Raw genomic sequence first — 18,205 nt, 5'->3', positions numbered from 1 at the left:
AGAACAAAGATACATCCACTCAAGGGATTCAATGATGAGTGATGCAAATATAAACATGTCTGCTCAGAGCTACTGGCACTTACACACGAGCAGTTGTTTTGAACATATGTACATCAATCCTGACCACAGGTTACTCTTCGGTCTCTACACTTTTGAAAGTTTGCATTTCTAAACCAAAGGTTACTAAACTGCAGAATAAAGTTGGGCTCTTCTGTTTTGGGTTCTGGAGGAAAACGTTGTAGAATAATCTGTATTACAAACTGCATCTAATTTTGTAAACAAACACTATAGGCTAATCAGTTAATGTGTACATGTTTAGCTTGTTGCAACTTGCACATGTATATGAAATCTTTACCAGACCTTTATACCCTTCATACCCTGTCTATTGGTATATTTGCAATACCAGACTTCTCTTCTCTTTTATCCATCCATCCATTTTCTTGCACTTATCCGGGGCTGGGTTGCAGGGGCAGCAGTCTAAGCAGGGACTCCCAGACTTCTTCTCTTTTATTGTTTTTTGTAATGCTCATTCATCAGGGATAATTTTTCAGCCTAGCTCCATATGAACAAGACTATAACTTCTCTTAAAGCCTTTTTTGAGCTAGCTCTGTTTATATTGCATTATACTAGGATCTACGACTAATAATGTTAAGACAAAAATGGTCAGCAGAAAGGGTTTAAAAATATCATGACAATTACCAGTAGCATGTGTGGATTAAAAATGGGCAGTGAATTCAGCCAAAGCTATGTCCTTTGATTCCCTCATCAGTTTGGTATTAAGCATGTGAGCAGATTGTTAATACTATGTGGGTGTGAAGGATATGATATTGGGATATTAATAAACCTTTTGTTTGATAACCTTATTTGACCTGCACAACACAAGCAGACCATACAAACAGTCTGAAATGTTATCAGAGGTATTTTAGCCTGAAAGACAGTGACACTCATTGACGAGAACCACACATACAGACAGGAAGCCTAGCGCCTAGTGGCTAGACAAAGAGTCTCAGCTGATTAGGTTATTCTGGGCTCTAAAATGTGAAATTCTGTTGGTGATTATGTGTAGTTGCAGATTATAAAATATATATATATATATATATATATATATATATATATATATATATATATATATATATATATATAAACCTTTCTATTTATTTTTGTGTCACATTTTTCTTCATTTTTAGCCTGTTTTGACAAATGGGGGTAATGCATTATATATAACAGGATGTGTAAAATAGTAGGCTCTAAAATAATGGTTTACTTTCAATGCATTATTATTATTATTATTATTATTATTATCAATAATAATATTAATAATAATATTAATATTAATAATAATAATAATAATAATAATAATAATAATAATAATAATAATAATAATAATAATAATAATAATAATAATAATAATAATAATAATGCATTGAAAGTAAACCATTATTTTAGAGCCTACTATTTTACACATCCTGTTATATATAATGCATTACCCCCATTTGTCAAAACAGGCTAAAAATGAAGAAAAATGTGACACAAAAATAAATAGAAAGGTTTATATATATATATATATATATATATATATATATATATATATATATATATATATATATATATATATATATATATATATATATATATATATATATACATATACATATATACATATACATATATATATACATATACATATATATATATACATATCTATATATATATATACATATATATATATATACATATATATATATATATATATATATATATATATATATATATATACACACACACACACACACACACACACAGTTATACACTTAAATAATCCTGTGTTTTCGAGAGTGTTGCAATAACAATACATTTTCGTCTTGGTCCACATCACTTTCCACATTACTATGCTCTTATCTGCTTTAAGATTCCTTTCCTCCCTTTTATAAACTATGCTTTTCATATTGCCTTTTATTAGCAGAGCTTTGGCTGACATTTCATATTAAGGCACATGTGATAATGTCTCCTTGAATTCCAACAGTAAAAAGCAAGCTTAACTTAGTATATTTTTATCTTCCAAAGGCAATGAAATAGAGGCTTGCAGCACATCCTTCATTTGTGGCTCTGCTTTGGAACAATGGTTGAGGGCAGCTGTTTGTGTTGTCACTGCGGGTTTATGGTGGATTATCCAGGAGAATCCACAGCTGACAGTCCCCCGAACTGCCTGGACAGCACACACCTCTGATGGCTGTGGGCAAGAGGAGTGGTACATAGTCATGGGAACTTTATGGTTTTCGAGTAAGTACTTAAAATAGGGAACTGATCGTAACTTTGAGGAGGGGGGTTTATATACTTTGTAAAACAAACATTCGCAAACATGTGAACATGGAATTTCAGCACAAATTGTTTAAGTGTTTAGTCTTTTCTATAAAATTATTAATTCAGGGAACACCATCCTTAGATCAAAGTTGCACAAACTCTTTCTGCTAATATGGTGAAATTAATAAATGCATAATAATATTAAATATGCATACATTTTATATAGCACTTTTGTAGACATGATCACCTTACAATTGACGGCACTTTAACCACAGCTGCCCTGTGGCTACCTGAAATAAAAGTGCCTGCCACATTCACACAGCATATTTAGCATACTAATTAAGACAAAAGATCATGCTTGTGCTCTAATGAATTAATGTGGTGTTAGCATACAAAATATGGGTGTATGTTAAAATTTCCCCCTCCCAATGCACAAATGTTGATTCAAAGTGCATTGTTCATCTTGGTCCACAGTGTGGCAGTATTGTCTGAGAGCAGAGAGCTTCTAGTTGGTATTATTTATTTATTGTTGCGATGGATCAGACGATTGAAAGATTACACAGATGTTGGTACATATATTTATCTCTCAGAGGCTTTTAGTCAAGAGTTGAAACAGCAGCAATGTATTTTAAGGTTTGTTTACTTGGAGTTGCTGTATTCCAAAAAAAAAGTTTGAAAAGCCTAAATTGAGTAATTTCTTCTACCTTCTATCTTCTTCCACTCCCAAATTGAGAGTTCGTGTCAAGAAACAAAGTTAACATGTGATTTTTAGTATAGTATATATTGCTCTAAACTTTCTTAAAAGTGTCTTTAAAACCTCTTTTGTCTCACTTTGAGTGAGGAGATGCTCAACAATAAGGCATACCTTAACTTCCATTTTGATCTGATCTACGCTGGTAACAGAAAAATGTCATGAAAGGCTGAACACAAGTGGGTTTTCTTTACCGTTTTCTGAGCTCATAGGCTGAGTGACATAAACAGACTCCTGCAGCAGCTGTGTCTCAGCCTAGATCCAGCACAAAGGTTACTGCTATTAATACACACCAACACATTCAAACACATAATACTACATGATACTGGAGCACATTTCTCATCATTGTTGAATATTTAGGGGCTGATTGTGTCTGATCATTTAATTCTCTGCTCCCCATAAAGTGTGCAGCACCAACAATCAGAGTCATATTAACAGCAAGGAATGCCATGAGTGGTACCTTTCCTTGCCCTTCAGTCTATTCAGGAGGCGCAATCTGATACTTAAAGTCTAGTCGGACACAGCAAAGCAGGAGCCTGCTCTGTAGTTCTATATGTGTTTCTATCGGTGGAGGTGTCAAACATAGAGAAGTCTCAAGACGTCTCACTCAGGACAGGACCCAGCGCTCACTGGATTGTGCTTGTTGCAAAAAACCTTTAGATTCTGACAACTGAACAAAAGTGCTGCTTGGGGCCATACTGGTTTGGGTGTGGTCTTGCCTCAAATGAAGAATATACTGGATTTAATGACTGTGTTCTGGACTGAAGACATTGTCAGATGGATTTCAGAGAGTGTGCACATTTGCCGTGTCAGGAATGCTGAGGCCAGCTGTCACTTCACTCGTGTTCTACAGTGCAGTCCTTAATGTCTCTGCAACAGCACCAAGCCGACTTACACCAGGAGACATTAAGCTATTTCTATTAATCCTCCTCCTTGGACATAAATTATTTTGCAACTGGATGTAAATATGTCTGTGATATTGGTGATATAACTTAAACTGCCCTGAACTCTGGTTAGTACATTTTTTTCACCTGACTCTCAGTAATGCACAGGAACTACTAGTGTTTTCAGAGCCTTCTGTGGACTGTTGCATTGTCACATTGTGTATGCTTTAAAACTGAGGAGAAGGCTCCACACAGTTGCAGAGCAGAGCCCTTTGACCTGAGATGTTCCTCCACACAGTGCTGGTGGTCCTCACGGACCTGGCAGCTCGGTTTCTTGGAAACGCTGTTTTTCGGCAGCACTTTCACCTGCTGGTGTCAGTGCTGCTGTTGTTTGGGCCTGGACTCAGTTTTTGGGTGTCCCAGCACAGCATATTTGCCAAACGGACGCACTTCCTGTACAGGTGACCGCTCTTCCTCCTCTTGTAGTTTAACTTTGACATTTGTGAAAAGCATGTTCATCCACCTGGGAGGCCAGCTATTCATTCTGCTATTAAAAACAAAAAACAATTACACTTGTTAGTTTAAGCTATATAAAGATGCCATTACTTAAAATTCTTGAGTCACCTCTTTGAGTGTAAAATTGTAACTCTTCATTTCTTGTTTGTGCTCCAGGATTTTCCTGCGCTCCGGTTGGGGTTGGACCTGCGTCTTTGTTGGCTCTTTTGTATTTGTCCTCTCCTTCTCCATTCGACGATCTTTGTCTCTGTCCCTCCGGCACCTGTCTCGCCTCCTGCTGGCGGGAGGGTTGTGGCTTGGGTTCTGTAAACTCCTGGACCTGTTGGAGAATGCCACTGGCAGCTGCTATGAGCCTTTAGTTGGGACCTCAGACGTGTCCAATGGTGAGCCTCTGCTGGTGCTGCGCGAGGGAGCGAGTAAGGCCGACTGTCTTAAAGCAGGGATGTTGTGGAGGGGCTATGAAGTATCAGAGGATGTCTTCCTCCTCTGTCTGTGCTGTTTGCTCCTGGCAGAAGAAACAGCCGTGTTTGGACCCTATCTGAGCCTGGGAGGGGTATCTGACGCACCTCTCAGGATCCTCTTCTTATTCTGTGTCGTCCTTCTAAACCTCTGGATCTTTTTATTGCTCTGCTTGTTAGCTTATTTTCCCCAGTTCCCTACACAGCTTTTGGGAGGTGCACTGGGCTGCTTGAGCTGGAGAGTCCTGTACCAGGGCTGGTACCGGATGGGTCCAAGCTGGTACTGTCCAGGGAGGCCAGGCCTGGGACTACTCAACACCAAGAGCTGCTTGAATGGAGAAGAGAAGGGACACACACACAATTGATCTGAATGAGCTGTAACATTATCTCAGGGTGGTTTTACAACATTCATAGTTTATTCTCAACATAAATGTACAAATGTTTAATGATAGAGTTAATCATCTGTTTTTCTGTCTGCTTTGTAACATTTGACTTATGAAGATGCAAAATACATAAAACCAAATTCTATATTTCTTAACTTATCCCCAACATGTTTTTCAATTCACTTTACTTTTGTAATTTGTTTGGAATTCTTTTAAATATTAAAGTGAAATATTTCCAGCTTTTTTAGTTGGATTTTACATTTTATGACCACTGTGCATCATCAAGGTTCACATAAAAAGCACTTTAGATTTTTTTTTTTTTATTGGGTAAAACATTTTCAGACAGAAAATATTTACAAAATTTCACACTGCAACATTTTGCTTGTTCAACAATTTCATGGGGCAATACAGTTCATAGTGTTAATACTGTAATTAACAGGAATTAGATTTTTGCACTTCTACTAGGAAACCGTTTACTCAGCTGGGAATTTCTGTTTTCTACCCATTCATCTATTAAAATTATAAAAAATATATTTAATTACATTTGAATTGGGTGAAAGACGATGTAAGATTCCATTGACCACATAATTTGAAACTGGGTAACTTGGTAAAGTTTTGACTTCACAGAGACAATATGCATCACGATTGGTACTGATGACTGAAGCCGTTTTGTGAGGCATTTTCCATGTAACTTCAAAGAGGAGGACAAAAAAGTACTGTAAAAATACTAAAATAATGTGTATGTCTCTGCAATCAGGATGAGGGAAAGGGTGAGTCCGTAGAGTCCAATGGTTCCCAATGACAGTTCATTAAAGCCTCATAGAGCTCTTCACTGCGCTGCATAAAGTCTTTGTTCCACTGGTCCACGTCACAGACAGCAAGAGGATCTGAAGAAACATGAATGAATGTCAACACAATACTGTATCAAACCTACTACAGGGAGTACATGTATGCTTCTATTTTCAAATATAATAAAATCATTTTTAAAAATCAAGTAGAACCATGTAATTTGTGAAGTTTAATTACTGAGTTGACACTATAAATCTGCAAAACTTGTGTACTATATGTATTTTAAATGTACCTTCTGTGCTCTCAACCACTGCTGGATTGGTTGCTTCTTGACTTTGCTGAAGGGGTACAAACACAAGAAAAACAATGTTATTGCTATAGTATTTCTATTTTTTACAATTGATTAAGAAAATGAAAGTCCTTACATCTGTGGCAGTTGTTGTGTCTGTGGGTGCAGATGAGCCACCCACAGGAGGTGGGGGCATCATGTGCCCAGGAGGGGGATAGCCGTATGGGCTGTAGTTGTAACTGTACCCAGTGCCATAGCCAGTATTGTAGCCGCTGTTGTAGCTGCTGCCGTAGCTGCTGTACTGATCATAAGTGCCCCATTGTGGGTAGTACCCTCCTGTCCCACCTGTGCCACCGTAGTAAGGGGTTTGGGTCTGACTGTAGTTGGTATATGTATTCTGAGCTTGGTAAGTGCCCACCTTCTGACTGTAAAAGAAATATAAATAACTGCTTCCAAACCCATTACTTCATGAAATATATAGACTTTGAGTCGACAAACCATACCTCTTTGCAACAGCGATGCTCAGTCTGAGTGGCTTGCCGGCTAGTATTGTACCTTGACATTCCTCAATGGCTTTCTTCTGTTCATTCTCGTCCCCAAACTTGACAAACCCATAGCCTCTGCAAGTCAAACTAGAGTTACAGCTCCTAACCTCGAAAACAAACACACACTATACTTACAGTAAAAAGCCACATATAAGAAAATTGAATATAATGAGTATTATTATGGTAGAACTGAAACTTGTTGTTTTACTTTTAACATGTGGTAGCATCACTTGATTTGTGAGTTGCTCTTGCTTAGCCTAAATGGGGAAAACAATAGTTTTAGCATAAAATGGCAAGAAAACAGTTTTCAGCCTTTTCCGAAAATAGACGTAGATGTACTGATGTTCAATGTCCAGAGGCTATTCAAAACATCACACAGTATATGATTAATTATTTTAGCTGAATCAAATGATATTAATAATTATATTTCTTCCACAAAAGGCTAATTTACCTGGAATAGCCGTACTGGTCAGTGACCACTTTGGCTCCTTTGCAGGAGGGAAACTTCTTAAAAGCTTGGTGCAGCTGGTAGTCGTCCACCTCAGAGGCCAGGTCACCAACAAACACTGAGAACTCCGGCCTGAGAAATTAACAGATATATTTATCAAATATGAATCAAGAAGTAAGAGTAACAAGACAGCACATGACTTACCCTGGCTCTGGTCTTTTCCCATAGGTGGCATAGTTTAGTTTGAACTTGCGGGGCTGCATGTGAAGAGGAAAAAAACAAATACTAAGCAATCTCTCCTGACCTCAAGGCATGTAGTATGGCACTGATATTGCTGGAATAAAGAATGGAGTCATTATAGTTGTTTTTATTTAGATTTACATACCTCTACCACCCAGACCAGCCTTTAGCCCATTCCTCAGTTAGTTCCTATCAGAGACTCTATTCATCAGCTTCAAACAAAGTACATTCATGTACAGGCAGTCTCTTTGATACTGTCAGCAGCAGGTCAGGCTGGTGGACAGGGGAGCTCAGCAGATTGGCCAGCTCAGAGCATTTCAAACACAACAGCCAGCTACAGCTTACTATTGCACACTCAAAACAAACCCTTATGTAAACATCATTGACATAGCATTTCCTGTTACTTATTTTGTACACCTTGTCTAAAGCAGGTTTACACTTATGGAACATTCAAAGCATAATAATACATTTTAATCATGGCAAGAATGATCGCCAAGGCAGATGAGCTCCATTATCCACAGGCAGGTTAAATTAGTTTGGAATATTGTGGGAAAAGAAGGTCAGATTATAGTTATATTTGAACCAACAATAATTCCGTATATGTATTTTTGAGAGTATAACTAAGTATTTAGTAATGTGTAAATAAAACTAACCGGGTTGGATCCAGGAACAAGTTTTCCATTGAGACGCTGCACACAACGCTCAACACTCTCTTCATCCGCAAGCTCCACAAAGCAGTATCCTGCAGATCCACTGTTAAGAAACAAGTCATATAAACACAGATAAGAATATCTGTACAATATTCATGATGACACCATCTGTGTTTACAAGCATGAGAAAAAACTGACCATTATCTTATTTCTGATTAGATTACTGAAACATACAGTTAGCGGTTACATCTCAAGAGAGTAATATGATTTCCTTGTGATTGTTCACACACTTGTTCACACACTTGTTCACACACTTGTTCACACACTTGTTCACACACTTGTTCACACACTTGTTCACACTCACATTAGCAAACTATTGTGTCAAAGATAAAAAGGAAAGAAAAAATATTAAAGAGTAAAAGTTCAAAATGTTCAAATGTATTATACTTTATCTTCCAGATACACTCCACGAACTAGCTGACACATGATTATCAGATTGCCTTGGACATGTAAACACAGAGCAATCATCAGATCTAATTATTGGATTTTTCTGGCCATGTAAATGTACCCAGTGAGAAAACCTACCCTGTTATTCTGTGAGTGATGATCTTAACTCCCAGAGGTGACTCGCCCATAGCACTGAACGCCTGCTTGATGAAGTCTTCGTCCATGTACGGGTCCAGCTTAACAAAACATTCACATGAGAAGTTTAAATTGAATATGCTGTGCATGCATGTCATAAAACACTGTCTCGTTGCGTTGAAAGAAGTTAGCAAACGATTAGCTCCTGGTAATGGGGTGAGAATTAACCAACAGAAATACACAATAATAAAACCTACATCTCCCATCCATAGACTCGTCTGTCTGTTGAACATCATGCTGTTAAGTTGTGCGGTATATCTTATAAATCTCCAAATTAAACAATCTAAATTTAGCTTCCGAGAGGTGGTCTAGTCAGTAACAAAATCCACTTCCGTTTCGCCTCTTCTTCTGCTGTACCATTGCGTCTTAGATTATTACTGCCATCTTGCGTTCAAATGTGTATGAGCAGCGACGCCATCTTTTCAAATTTATTTAACTTATTAATCGTCTAATTATGTCTCTTTTGTATTTAACGGTATTTTATTATTTACTTGTATATCTTTATAACTAATAATGTAACCAAATATACCACAAATTAAGAAAGTATCGAGTAGTGTCATTTTTTGGACTTGCCGCTAATAGTAATTTTTATCCCAAAATCCAGTGTTATCTCACAAGAGTTTGTCAATCAGTCAATCAGTTTTAAGGTACAAATTATTATTATTTTAAGCTACTTGAATTCATACCCATATAGTCAATTCAAATGTTATACATTTTATACTATTATGATCATTGTAATAGGGAATAACAGAGGATATCCACAGCTGCATTCTCCTATAAGCAGTTTGCTGAATACTAAATTCCGCCGCTGTAGAATATATTTGTGGTATTTTTCTTATTTTATTTTATTTTTTTATTTATTTTATTTATAGCGGACAGTGCATGTTGACCAACAGTAACTGTTTAACATGCCAGAATTAGCCAAGAGGCTAGTTTTCATCTGTTGTCCGTTGCCATGGTGTACAGATTGCTCCTTATAAAAACATTTGCAGGCGTGGTTAAAAAGTAGAAAAGCATTAAGTCTTGAGCAGTGAATCATAGCAAAGACAAATGACAAACAAAATAATTAAAACAGACAGGTTTTCTAGGATACACAGCCCTCCACCTTGCATCCTTCTAGGGTCATGTGGACACAGTGCAGATTTTGCTAAAGTTGGAAGCAGACCCCAAAGTCCAGAATTTCAGGGGAGAGTAACCCATTGATCTGACAAGGAAATACTCAAGACAAGATTGTGAACAATGTCTGATACTGTGGGGTATGTGTGTGCGTTATCATCCATTACGATAAAATAATAATAATGACATTTTATTTCTAGGCAAGTACTACTTACTACTTAATAAGCAGTTTATTTCCTTTTGTGTATGTCTGTGTACAGAGACAAAACAGGACTTCTCTTCATACTTAGCTCATATTAAGGTGTCATTTCTGAGACTGAAACCAGCTTCACGAAGGATGAACGTTTACACCTGTATTTCACTTTTACTCACAGAACTTTATAAAAAACAATTATCCTAAGTCATTTCCGTCATTAGAATACATGTGTTGGTTATTAAAGGTAGATGTTGCTTTGCCTGTAATGTTCCACAGTACGGCATTAAACTTATCTATTTTCATAGACGCCAACTAGTGATGCCACTAGGTCAAGTAACAGGTCAGATCAGTGGAGTGGTGGAGTGGCTATTTACAGTAAGCATGATTTTGTTTTTTGTTTTTTCAGGTCTATTAAAAAACAACGAAATAAATACGTTTAATGCCTTACTTTGGAACATTCCAAAAAACAACAACGGAAACTGAAAAGTTACAGTTACTCCGAAAGAAGAATATAATGGCAAGCCAGCTTCTTGTATATAATATATAGAATGAAGATTAGAATAATGTGAATAAAAATATTATATATATATATATATATATATATATATATATATATATATATATATATATATATATATATACATATATATACATATATATACATATATATATATACACACATATATAAATTTGATGAATCCAATACGATATAGCTCAGAAAATGTATGGTGTTTAAAACCAAATTTAGGGGCTACAGATTATGTTATATTATACTGCTTTTGACTGACTTGATTCTTTTCCTCTGTCCAGAGGTGTGTATTGGCGGCTACGACAGGGTGGTTCCAGACTGTTACAGACCCTCAGATATTGCATTTCACAGAGTAGAGGAGAGACTTGGACAACTCTCTTCAACACATCCTCAACAAGCTAGAAAACTTACAGTAAAAACAGCAAAACGCCGAACTGTACCACGCAAGGTCAAGTCAATTGTGTTACCCGTTTATCTTTCCAAAACCTGAGAAAGGAAAGGAGTGTCGAGTGTTTTAAGCAAGTAAAAATATTTTTTAACTGGAAAAGGTGAAAAATAAATGTTAAATTGTCAATGTGTATAACTATTGGAACAAAATAATGTAATAAACTTACATTTATTAACTATTATTTCTTTTCGTGAGACAAATTTTCAAGAACAGGTTTCAACAGACTATAGACTATTCATAACTGATGGCAAATTTTGCTTTATAAAATGGAAACAAAAAATTGAAAACAAATTTTATATTAATAACTATCACTTTTTGAGTATCGAAGGTGAAGTGTATCATTTCCATGAACAGTGCACCTGTGTTATCATTTATGTGTCTCTTTTGAACAACTGCAGGACCAGCCACTGGTTTGGGCATAACAGACAGGTCAAAGAAGACACAGAAATGATCAGACAGAGCAACATCCACCACATTGATATTTGAAATATTTACTCCTTTTGTAATGAGCAGGTCTAGTGTGCCCTCTGTTGTGGGTGGGCTCGCTGACATACTGTGTCAGACCAAAGGTTTCAAGGACAGAAATGAGCTCTTTAGCGTTCCTGTCAAATACATTATCCACATGCATGTTAAAATCACCTGTAATAACTAAACCATCAGTCTGTGCATACGACTGAAAGTATCTCAGTAAAATAACTATCTCTCAATGATCTTAAATAGTCACAGTCCACATCTGCATGCACAAAAACATTTTATTATAAATTCACAGCGGAGGCAAATTGAGACAGCAGTTGTACAAAGAGTCAAACCAACTGCAAAAGTCAATTGGACCATCCCTACTGAAAATATCTCTGCAGTTTTTTGTATCAATTTACTGCAGAAAAGGTCCATTCTTGTTGCCAATAGTGACAAACTTACATATGAGATGTTCAGTATCCCCAAGGCTTTGTTTTTCTGCCTATTATCAACATTGTAATGATTTACTATGTAAACTTGCAACTCATTGGCATTTATCACAAGTGCATCTTGCCCAAGATCCAGTTTACTAGACTTCTGTTAAGATTGGATGACCCATGCATTCCAACTCAAGTCAGCAACTGTTATTTGTTTTTGTATGTTATTATCCCATTAGAACAAGGTTAAATGCTATACACTGTTATATATTTGATTCTACAGACCAAAAACTAATAGCCAATTTCCTTCTTTTTACAAATATCTTCATATTTATCTTTCTAAAAACAATTGTGCAGATCTTTTTATTCAGTTGCTGGTGTCTTTTTTCACAGCAGAAAAAACAGCTTATTTTATTGTGTTCCTTTGCAAGTTATTATTGAGAAGAGCTCATTTTAAACAGTGAGTGAAGGAACTAGAGTAGAAGAGTACATCTTTAATAAACAAATGATGAACTTAAATTTAAGGTTCTTAAAGATGAATCCTCATAGGTCCTTTTAACAAAATGGCTTCTTCAAAATATGTTACTGCTTGCTTGGTACAATACAGCATATGACCCCTCTAGTTCCCCCTGTTTGCTCTTGAATTTGGCAAACGATAACTTTAGCTGTCTGTTAAATGCTAAAACAAACCAATTTGAGTTTCTTTTTTACATATTTAGGACTGTATTTCACTACTTTGATAGCATCATGAAGGATTATAAAATACATGTAAACATTTTTTTATTTTATTCACAAGGATGTGAAGATGTATATTTTGCCACTGGCTGTGCTTAAGAACAATCAGACAGTCCAATACTATGTCTTAGTATAGCTGTTTTTAGTTTGTCTGCCATCAGCTGAAGGGTTTTAGTGCAACAGTGAAATACAGTGTAATGAATAATGCCAGAAGTGCATCTGTAACAACCATTTTTAATTACTTGTTATAAAGTTCTGTACCTGTCAAAACTAAAAAGTGTGACCCTTGACATAGTCCTTGTCTCCAGACAGTCCATAATCCATAGTAATGTCCATTTTGTGCTCCTCAAGTGCCTCTTCTCTTTTGATGAAGTGGTGATGGAAGATCTGCTGCTCACTTGCAAATGTCTTCATCATTGTTTTTGAATGAGGAAAATCTGTACCACTGTATCAGTGGGTTTTTGCCTTCACACTCTTGTCTATTCAGTCCCGCACATTGCTTTCATTATTTTGCATCAGATTTCTTCAGTAGCTCAATGCATGTGTCAGTGTTTCTCTGGGTCCCAGGGTGGTAGTTTCTCCACTACAGCCTTGTGGTCCACTCCCACACTGGCGACCAGCCCCCCCTTGTTCAGAGGAGTGTCTCTGTAGTCGATCTCTTCCCCTTTGAGAGTGGTCATGTGACCTCCTACAACAACAGTGCACGTGTAAGCCTGTATTTTACAGATAGTTAATTGTATAATGGTACTTCTCTGGATAATAAAATTTCTTTAATACAGATATCAATATGTGGTGCAGTGTCTTGTGTAGTCTTTATCTTATTTTATACATATAACTTTTTTTGCTACAACAATAAAATTGTGTTTAATCTGCTACATTCTGAAATGTTTTATATTTGGGCTGTTGAATGAAGGAGAAAACCTTACCCAGGGCCCTGAGGAGTGCATCCCCTGCACAGATGTCCCACTTCTTTATGAAGGTGATGTGAATATAAAGATCAGCCTGGGCCATAGACTCTCCCATGTGGAGGTCCAACAGCGAGAGCACCTTATATCCTGACAAATACACAACATGAAACAATACAGAGGAAAAAAATGAATGAAATAAATAAAAATAAATATTAGCGTCATTACCTGCCCCACCAGCTTGTACGACTGTGGTGCTGTTTCCAAAGGCTTTATGGACATAGTTGTTCACATGTCCAGAGTGAGACCGTGAAATGACGACTACTGGAGGTGTGATGCTGTAAGACGATCGGGCATGGACGTTTGTTTCATGTCCAACCAAAGCCCACGCTGTGAAGCAAAGACATGTGTTTAAACACATTTCAATTTGCCTCTCCTAGATTTACAAGGTGGAATTCAGTTAATTTATTTATCTGATACTAGCGCTGGGGAAATATGACAACAAAAATAGATAACTTTTTTCTCACATTGATTGATCAGGATTTTCAAGTCAATTGGCACTGTGCACAGTAGCGCCCGGCATCCTCACTGTTAGTATCACTACTTCCTGTTTATCTCTATGGGGCTTTTGTAGAGTCAGGCTAAAATGAATAAATAGTTAAAGATAAGGCGAGCTGTGGGTGGATGCCACTGACAATATGTTAAAAACGACACAAATTCTTACTTCTACATATAAAAATCATTGGGTAATCTTTATTTTAATTTATTTGAATTTGAATAGGTTGTTTATTTTATGTTTTCCGGTAAAAGATAATAAAAGTGACTGTTAGCTTTAAAACACAGTGAGCTAGCTAGCCATTTCATTTTCTCCTATTAAAAACTACAAAAATGGCTTTTAATATTCATTTCCTGAACAATAAAAAATAGTGAAATTCCTTCCATCCTAAAGTCTAAATCCTGCTAACACCAAATACTTTACTTCCCAGAAAAACAAATTAAAAGTAATGCAACATACATTTTACTTATTTACCTGTAAAGTCATTAAAAGGCTGGTGTATAACCCCAATTACAGGTTTCCCATCAACAGCGACACACACCATTGTTGTCACATACTTCAGGAGACTCTCTGAAACAAAACAGTCATAGGGGATAGAACACTGATCTAATCAGAGAAGATCATGTAATGAAAGGAAAACAAACTCTATACAATTACCCTGATATTGATAACATGAGAAAAAACATTGAATAATGAGAGAAATATGGGAAATATTACATTTGGCATTTATGAAATGTAATAAACTAAAAATACTATGTTCTAACCATACAATAAGAGATATAGAAGAATACGCAACTAAGATACAAAATATGAAAAAAGTTCCTTTATTAGCCCAAGTATATGGAGTTACATCAAGTTTAGCTCTACCTCACAATGAACTCTCATGATGTTAGGATTTTTCATTGTCTGTATTCTTTTTGGTTGACTGATCTAGCAAAAAAAACAAAACAAAATAAAACAAAACTTTGATATGTTATTACTACTACTATTATTATAATCAAAAATTTGATGGCACTGACCTAATATACTATCACTTTTATATGCTAGTGTTTTTGCATACTTTAATAGCCACTCTAGAGCAGCCACTCAATCAACATTTGTTCACTCATAACTGCTGATTCAAATACACAAAATGCATAACTTTGCATAACATTACAGAGAGAGAATCCACTATGACCTTTCTGTCCTTGAAGGTGAATCCAGCGTCAGCAGCTGAATACCGAGCACATTGATTTGTGTATTAACATGTTGTGTACCTGTGTACTCCTGTGTAGCGTCCAAAGGGTCGATCCACACAGTCACGCTCTCGGCCGGGACCTCATTTTGATCTTTTATCTTTTCAGCCATTTCACTGGGAATAGTCCGGCTCCATAACAGGGACTTATCCACAACATTATCGTGCTCCTCACTGTTCACCTGCAGAAAGAAAACATGATTATTTTAAGGATAAAAAAAACAAAAAAAAGTGGCATTTTAGATGAGGATGAAAAAACTGAACTGAAACGGTTTGTGTGGTTGCAATAAGGCAGTTCTTTAGACAATACAATATACTCTTCAAAAAATAAATGATGACCATTTAAGATTTGTACGAAATCTGCAAACTTGGGTGGCATAATTTTGGGGGAAAAATCTGACTTAAGTATGGTGATTGTAATTAGATTTGCAATTAATGCTTAAAAAGTAGGATTCTCTTCATAGTGCATATTTAACAACTTTCAGGCAAATTAACATTTGAGAGAACAATAAAATATGAACTGATAACTAATACAAGAATCTCATGAATTTCAGATTGCAGGTACAAAAAGATAATTTGTTGATAGTTTGTATTTTAAAATAAGGAAATAGGTGAGTAGGTGTGTGATGTATACATGTATGCACCAAAAACAACTCTTTTTCTAAACAACCTCTACAGCAATGACTTCTGAGAGCCAAGAACCTGACAAAACAACACACTGGAATAATTATAGCATTTTAATTTTGAATGAAGAATTTTTGCCACTTCATGTACCAATGTATTTGATGACTTTCAGATTTGGAATTCAATTATTGCAGATAAAAAACAAAAAGAGAAAATGGACTTACTGTGATTTCAGGAAATGTATTTCTTATAATATTGTACATTTTCCTGTGGGACTCGAGGTCTCCCATTGTAAGAGGGTCATTGGCCCCTTCTCTGGTCTTGCCTTTGGACTTTTCCTGCAGGCCATTTTCCTCTTGCACCCGCTTTACCTGTCCACAAATCACACACTATTAAGCCTGAATAAAATCTTTATGATAAGGACAAGGTGTGAAACTAAGTATTTCACCTCTTTGCCACCTAGAACTGCGGCCTCCACTGACAGAGCCAGCAGGTCCCTCAATTCAACATTTTTCCTTTGTCTGCAACAACAAAAAATGCAATATAAACATATGATTGAATGCAGTAATGGCAAATCACATAGTTCAGTAACTTGAAAAGACAGTTGACATTGCAGCATTGTCATCAGTTTTTTTTTAGCATGTGCCTTGATGGCCTGCATTTTTACTATTGTGTAAATCATTAGGTAAGGCAAGGCAAGTTTATTTCTATGGCATAATTCATACACACATTATTTGAAAGTGCTTTACAGAATAAGAAAGTCACATTAACATCACTTTACAAACTAACTATACAAATTAAAACATACATGATTATTGCAAATTAGCATTAAAAGAGAAGAGTGCATAATAAAAAAAAAACAAAAACATTCAGTCATATGCACAGTTAAACAGAACTGTTTTGATCATGGATTTAAATATGGTCAAAGTATAGGCCAGTCTCACATCTTCAGGAAGACTGTTCCAGGTATTAGCTGTATTAAACTGAAACTCTGATTCCCCATTCCCCATCATTATCAGTAATAAAGATCCAAATATTAGAAATTTATTTAATGTGTCCTCACTTAAAACAATCATCCCAGAGTCCAGAATGATAACAAAACAAGAAACTAACTTTTATAATAATCATGACACAGTGTATTCCAAAGGTTTGTAGTGAGACAATGATGGCGCAGCTGGTCCATATTTGAATAATTTATTTTATTATTTTTTATCACTTACTGAGCCACTCTACTGATAAAAAAAAAACACTGTCTAATCGATTAAATTGTGTTACTGCTACACATTTATGGCATTACTACATGCATTAAGTATAATTCACCTCAGGCTCCTGCTATTTAAAAGTATAATTTGTTATGCCAGTTTTTGTTCAGCTTGTTTTTAAGACTACGTTCAAAACTATCACCATATTCTCCGCTTTTTATTGTAGACAGACATTATACAAACAAAAGTAGGCTAATGGAAAAGGACATGCTATGGGTGAGTCAAAGATCCTATGCATTGTTAGTATATCCTACATGTCAGACAGATATGCTACTGTATTTCCAAAGGGCTCACCTGAACGCAGCCAGGCGGTTGGAGATGACCCCAGAGTACAGGTGGTAGAGGACACCGACCCCGAGTAGACAGAAGACAGCCACACCGAGGGGCGACAGGCGGATACCCATCGGAGCCATGGCCCCACAACAGTACCTCTGTTCAGTCAGTCCGAACAGTGGTGCTCCAAGATAACGCTGGCTGACGTGGCTAAAGTGTAACGCGATGTCACTTCACCTGGCGGACACTTTTCACTTTTTCAAGTCAATGGGAAAGACGCAAAATGCAGCTGTAAACGGAAGCAATGCTGAGTTAGCCGCGTTAGCCCCGATCCGTGTCAGCTAAAACAACAAAAAAACGGACAGCCTGTCGATAAGCAAGGGCAGTTCTCATCTTCAGTGATGTATTTATTTGATCGCTCGCATAGTTGACATCAGTCAAATCTCGGGGAAAAAGCAACGCTGCAGTCACAGATCTGGTTCATTTTCCCGCAACACTCGACAACACTCCACTCGGCTACGTCCCCTTACACACGTAA

The 18,205-nt window shown here is 36.5% G+C and overlaps 3 protein-coding genes across 3 annotated transcripts; 1 reads left to right on the top strand and 2 right to left on the bottom strand.

The window, feature by feature from the left end:
• Positions 1-3,254: 3,254 nt before the first annotated feature.
• On the top strand, positions 3,255-5,449 carry fitm1l (fat storage inducing transmembrane protein 1, like). Its single transcript, XM_033981930.2, has 2 exons — positions 3,255-4,397; positions 4,609-5,449. Exons 1-2 carry the CDS (start codon positions 4,219-4,221, stop codon positions 5,273-5,275), a joined length of 846 nt encoding a protein of 281 aa, XP_033837821.1. The 5' UTR covers positions 3,255-4,218; the 3' UTR covers positions 5,276-5,449.
• Positions 5,450-5,618: 169 nt separating this feature from the next.
• Positions 5,619-9,262, bottom strand: trnau1apb (tRNA selenocysteine 1 associated protein 1b). Its single transcript, XM_033982386.2, has 9 exons — positions 9,094-9,262; positions 8,840-8,937; positions 8,258-8,357; positions 7,569-7,621; positions 7,368-7,496; positions 6,875-6,991; positions 6,508-6,796; positions 6,375-6,420; positions 5,619-6,180 (listed from the first exon to the last, which is right to left on the bottom strand). Exons 1-9 carry the CDS (start codon positions 9,130-9,132, stop codon positions 6,047-6,049), a joined length of 1,005 nt encoding a protein of 334 aa, XP_033838277.1. The 5' UTR covers positions 9,133-9,262; the 3' UTR covers positions 5,619-6,046.
• Positions 9,263-11,918: 2,656 nt separating this feature from the next.
• On the bottom strand, positions 11,919-18,203 carry bpnt2 (3'(2'), 5'-bisphosphate nucleotidase 2). Its single transcript, XM_033982317.2, has 8 exons — positions 17,689-18,203; positions 16,581-16,653; positions 16,357-16,503; positions 15,531-15,690; positions 14,749-14,844; positions 13,947-14,108; positions 13,740-13,868; positions 11,919-13,501 (listed from the first exon to the last, which is right to left on the bottom strand). Exons 1-8 carry the CDS (start codon positions 17,805-17,807, stop codon positions 13,359-13,361), a joined length of 1,029 nt encoding a protein of 342 aa, XP_033838208.1. The 5' UTR covers positions 17,808-18,203; the 3' UTR covers positions 11,919-13,358.
• Between the last annotated feature and the right edge of the window lie 2 nt (positions 18,204-18,205).

The sequence above is a fragment of the Periophthalmus magnuspinnatus genome, chromosome 17, assembly GCF_009829125.3.
Source record: "Periophthalmus magnuspinnatus isolate fPerMag1 chromosome 17, fPerMag1.2.pri, whole genome shotgun sequence".
NCBI lineage: Eukaryota > Metazoa > Chordata > Actinopteri > Gobiiformes > Gobiidae > Periophthalmus > Periophthalmus magnuspinnatus.
The sequence above is the reverse complement of the archived record's forward strand: the minus strand, read 5'-3'. Positions and strand labels throughout refer to the sequence as shown.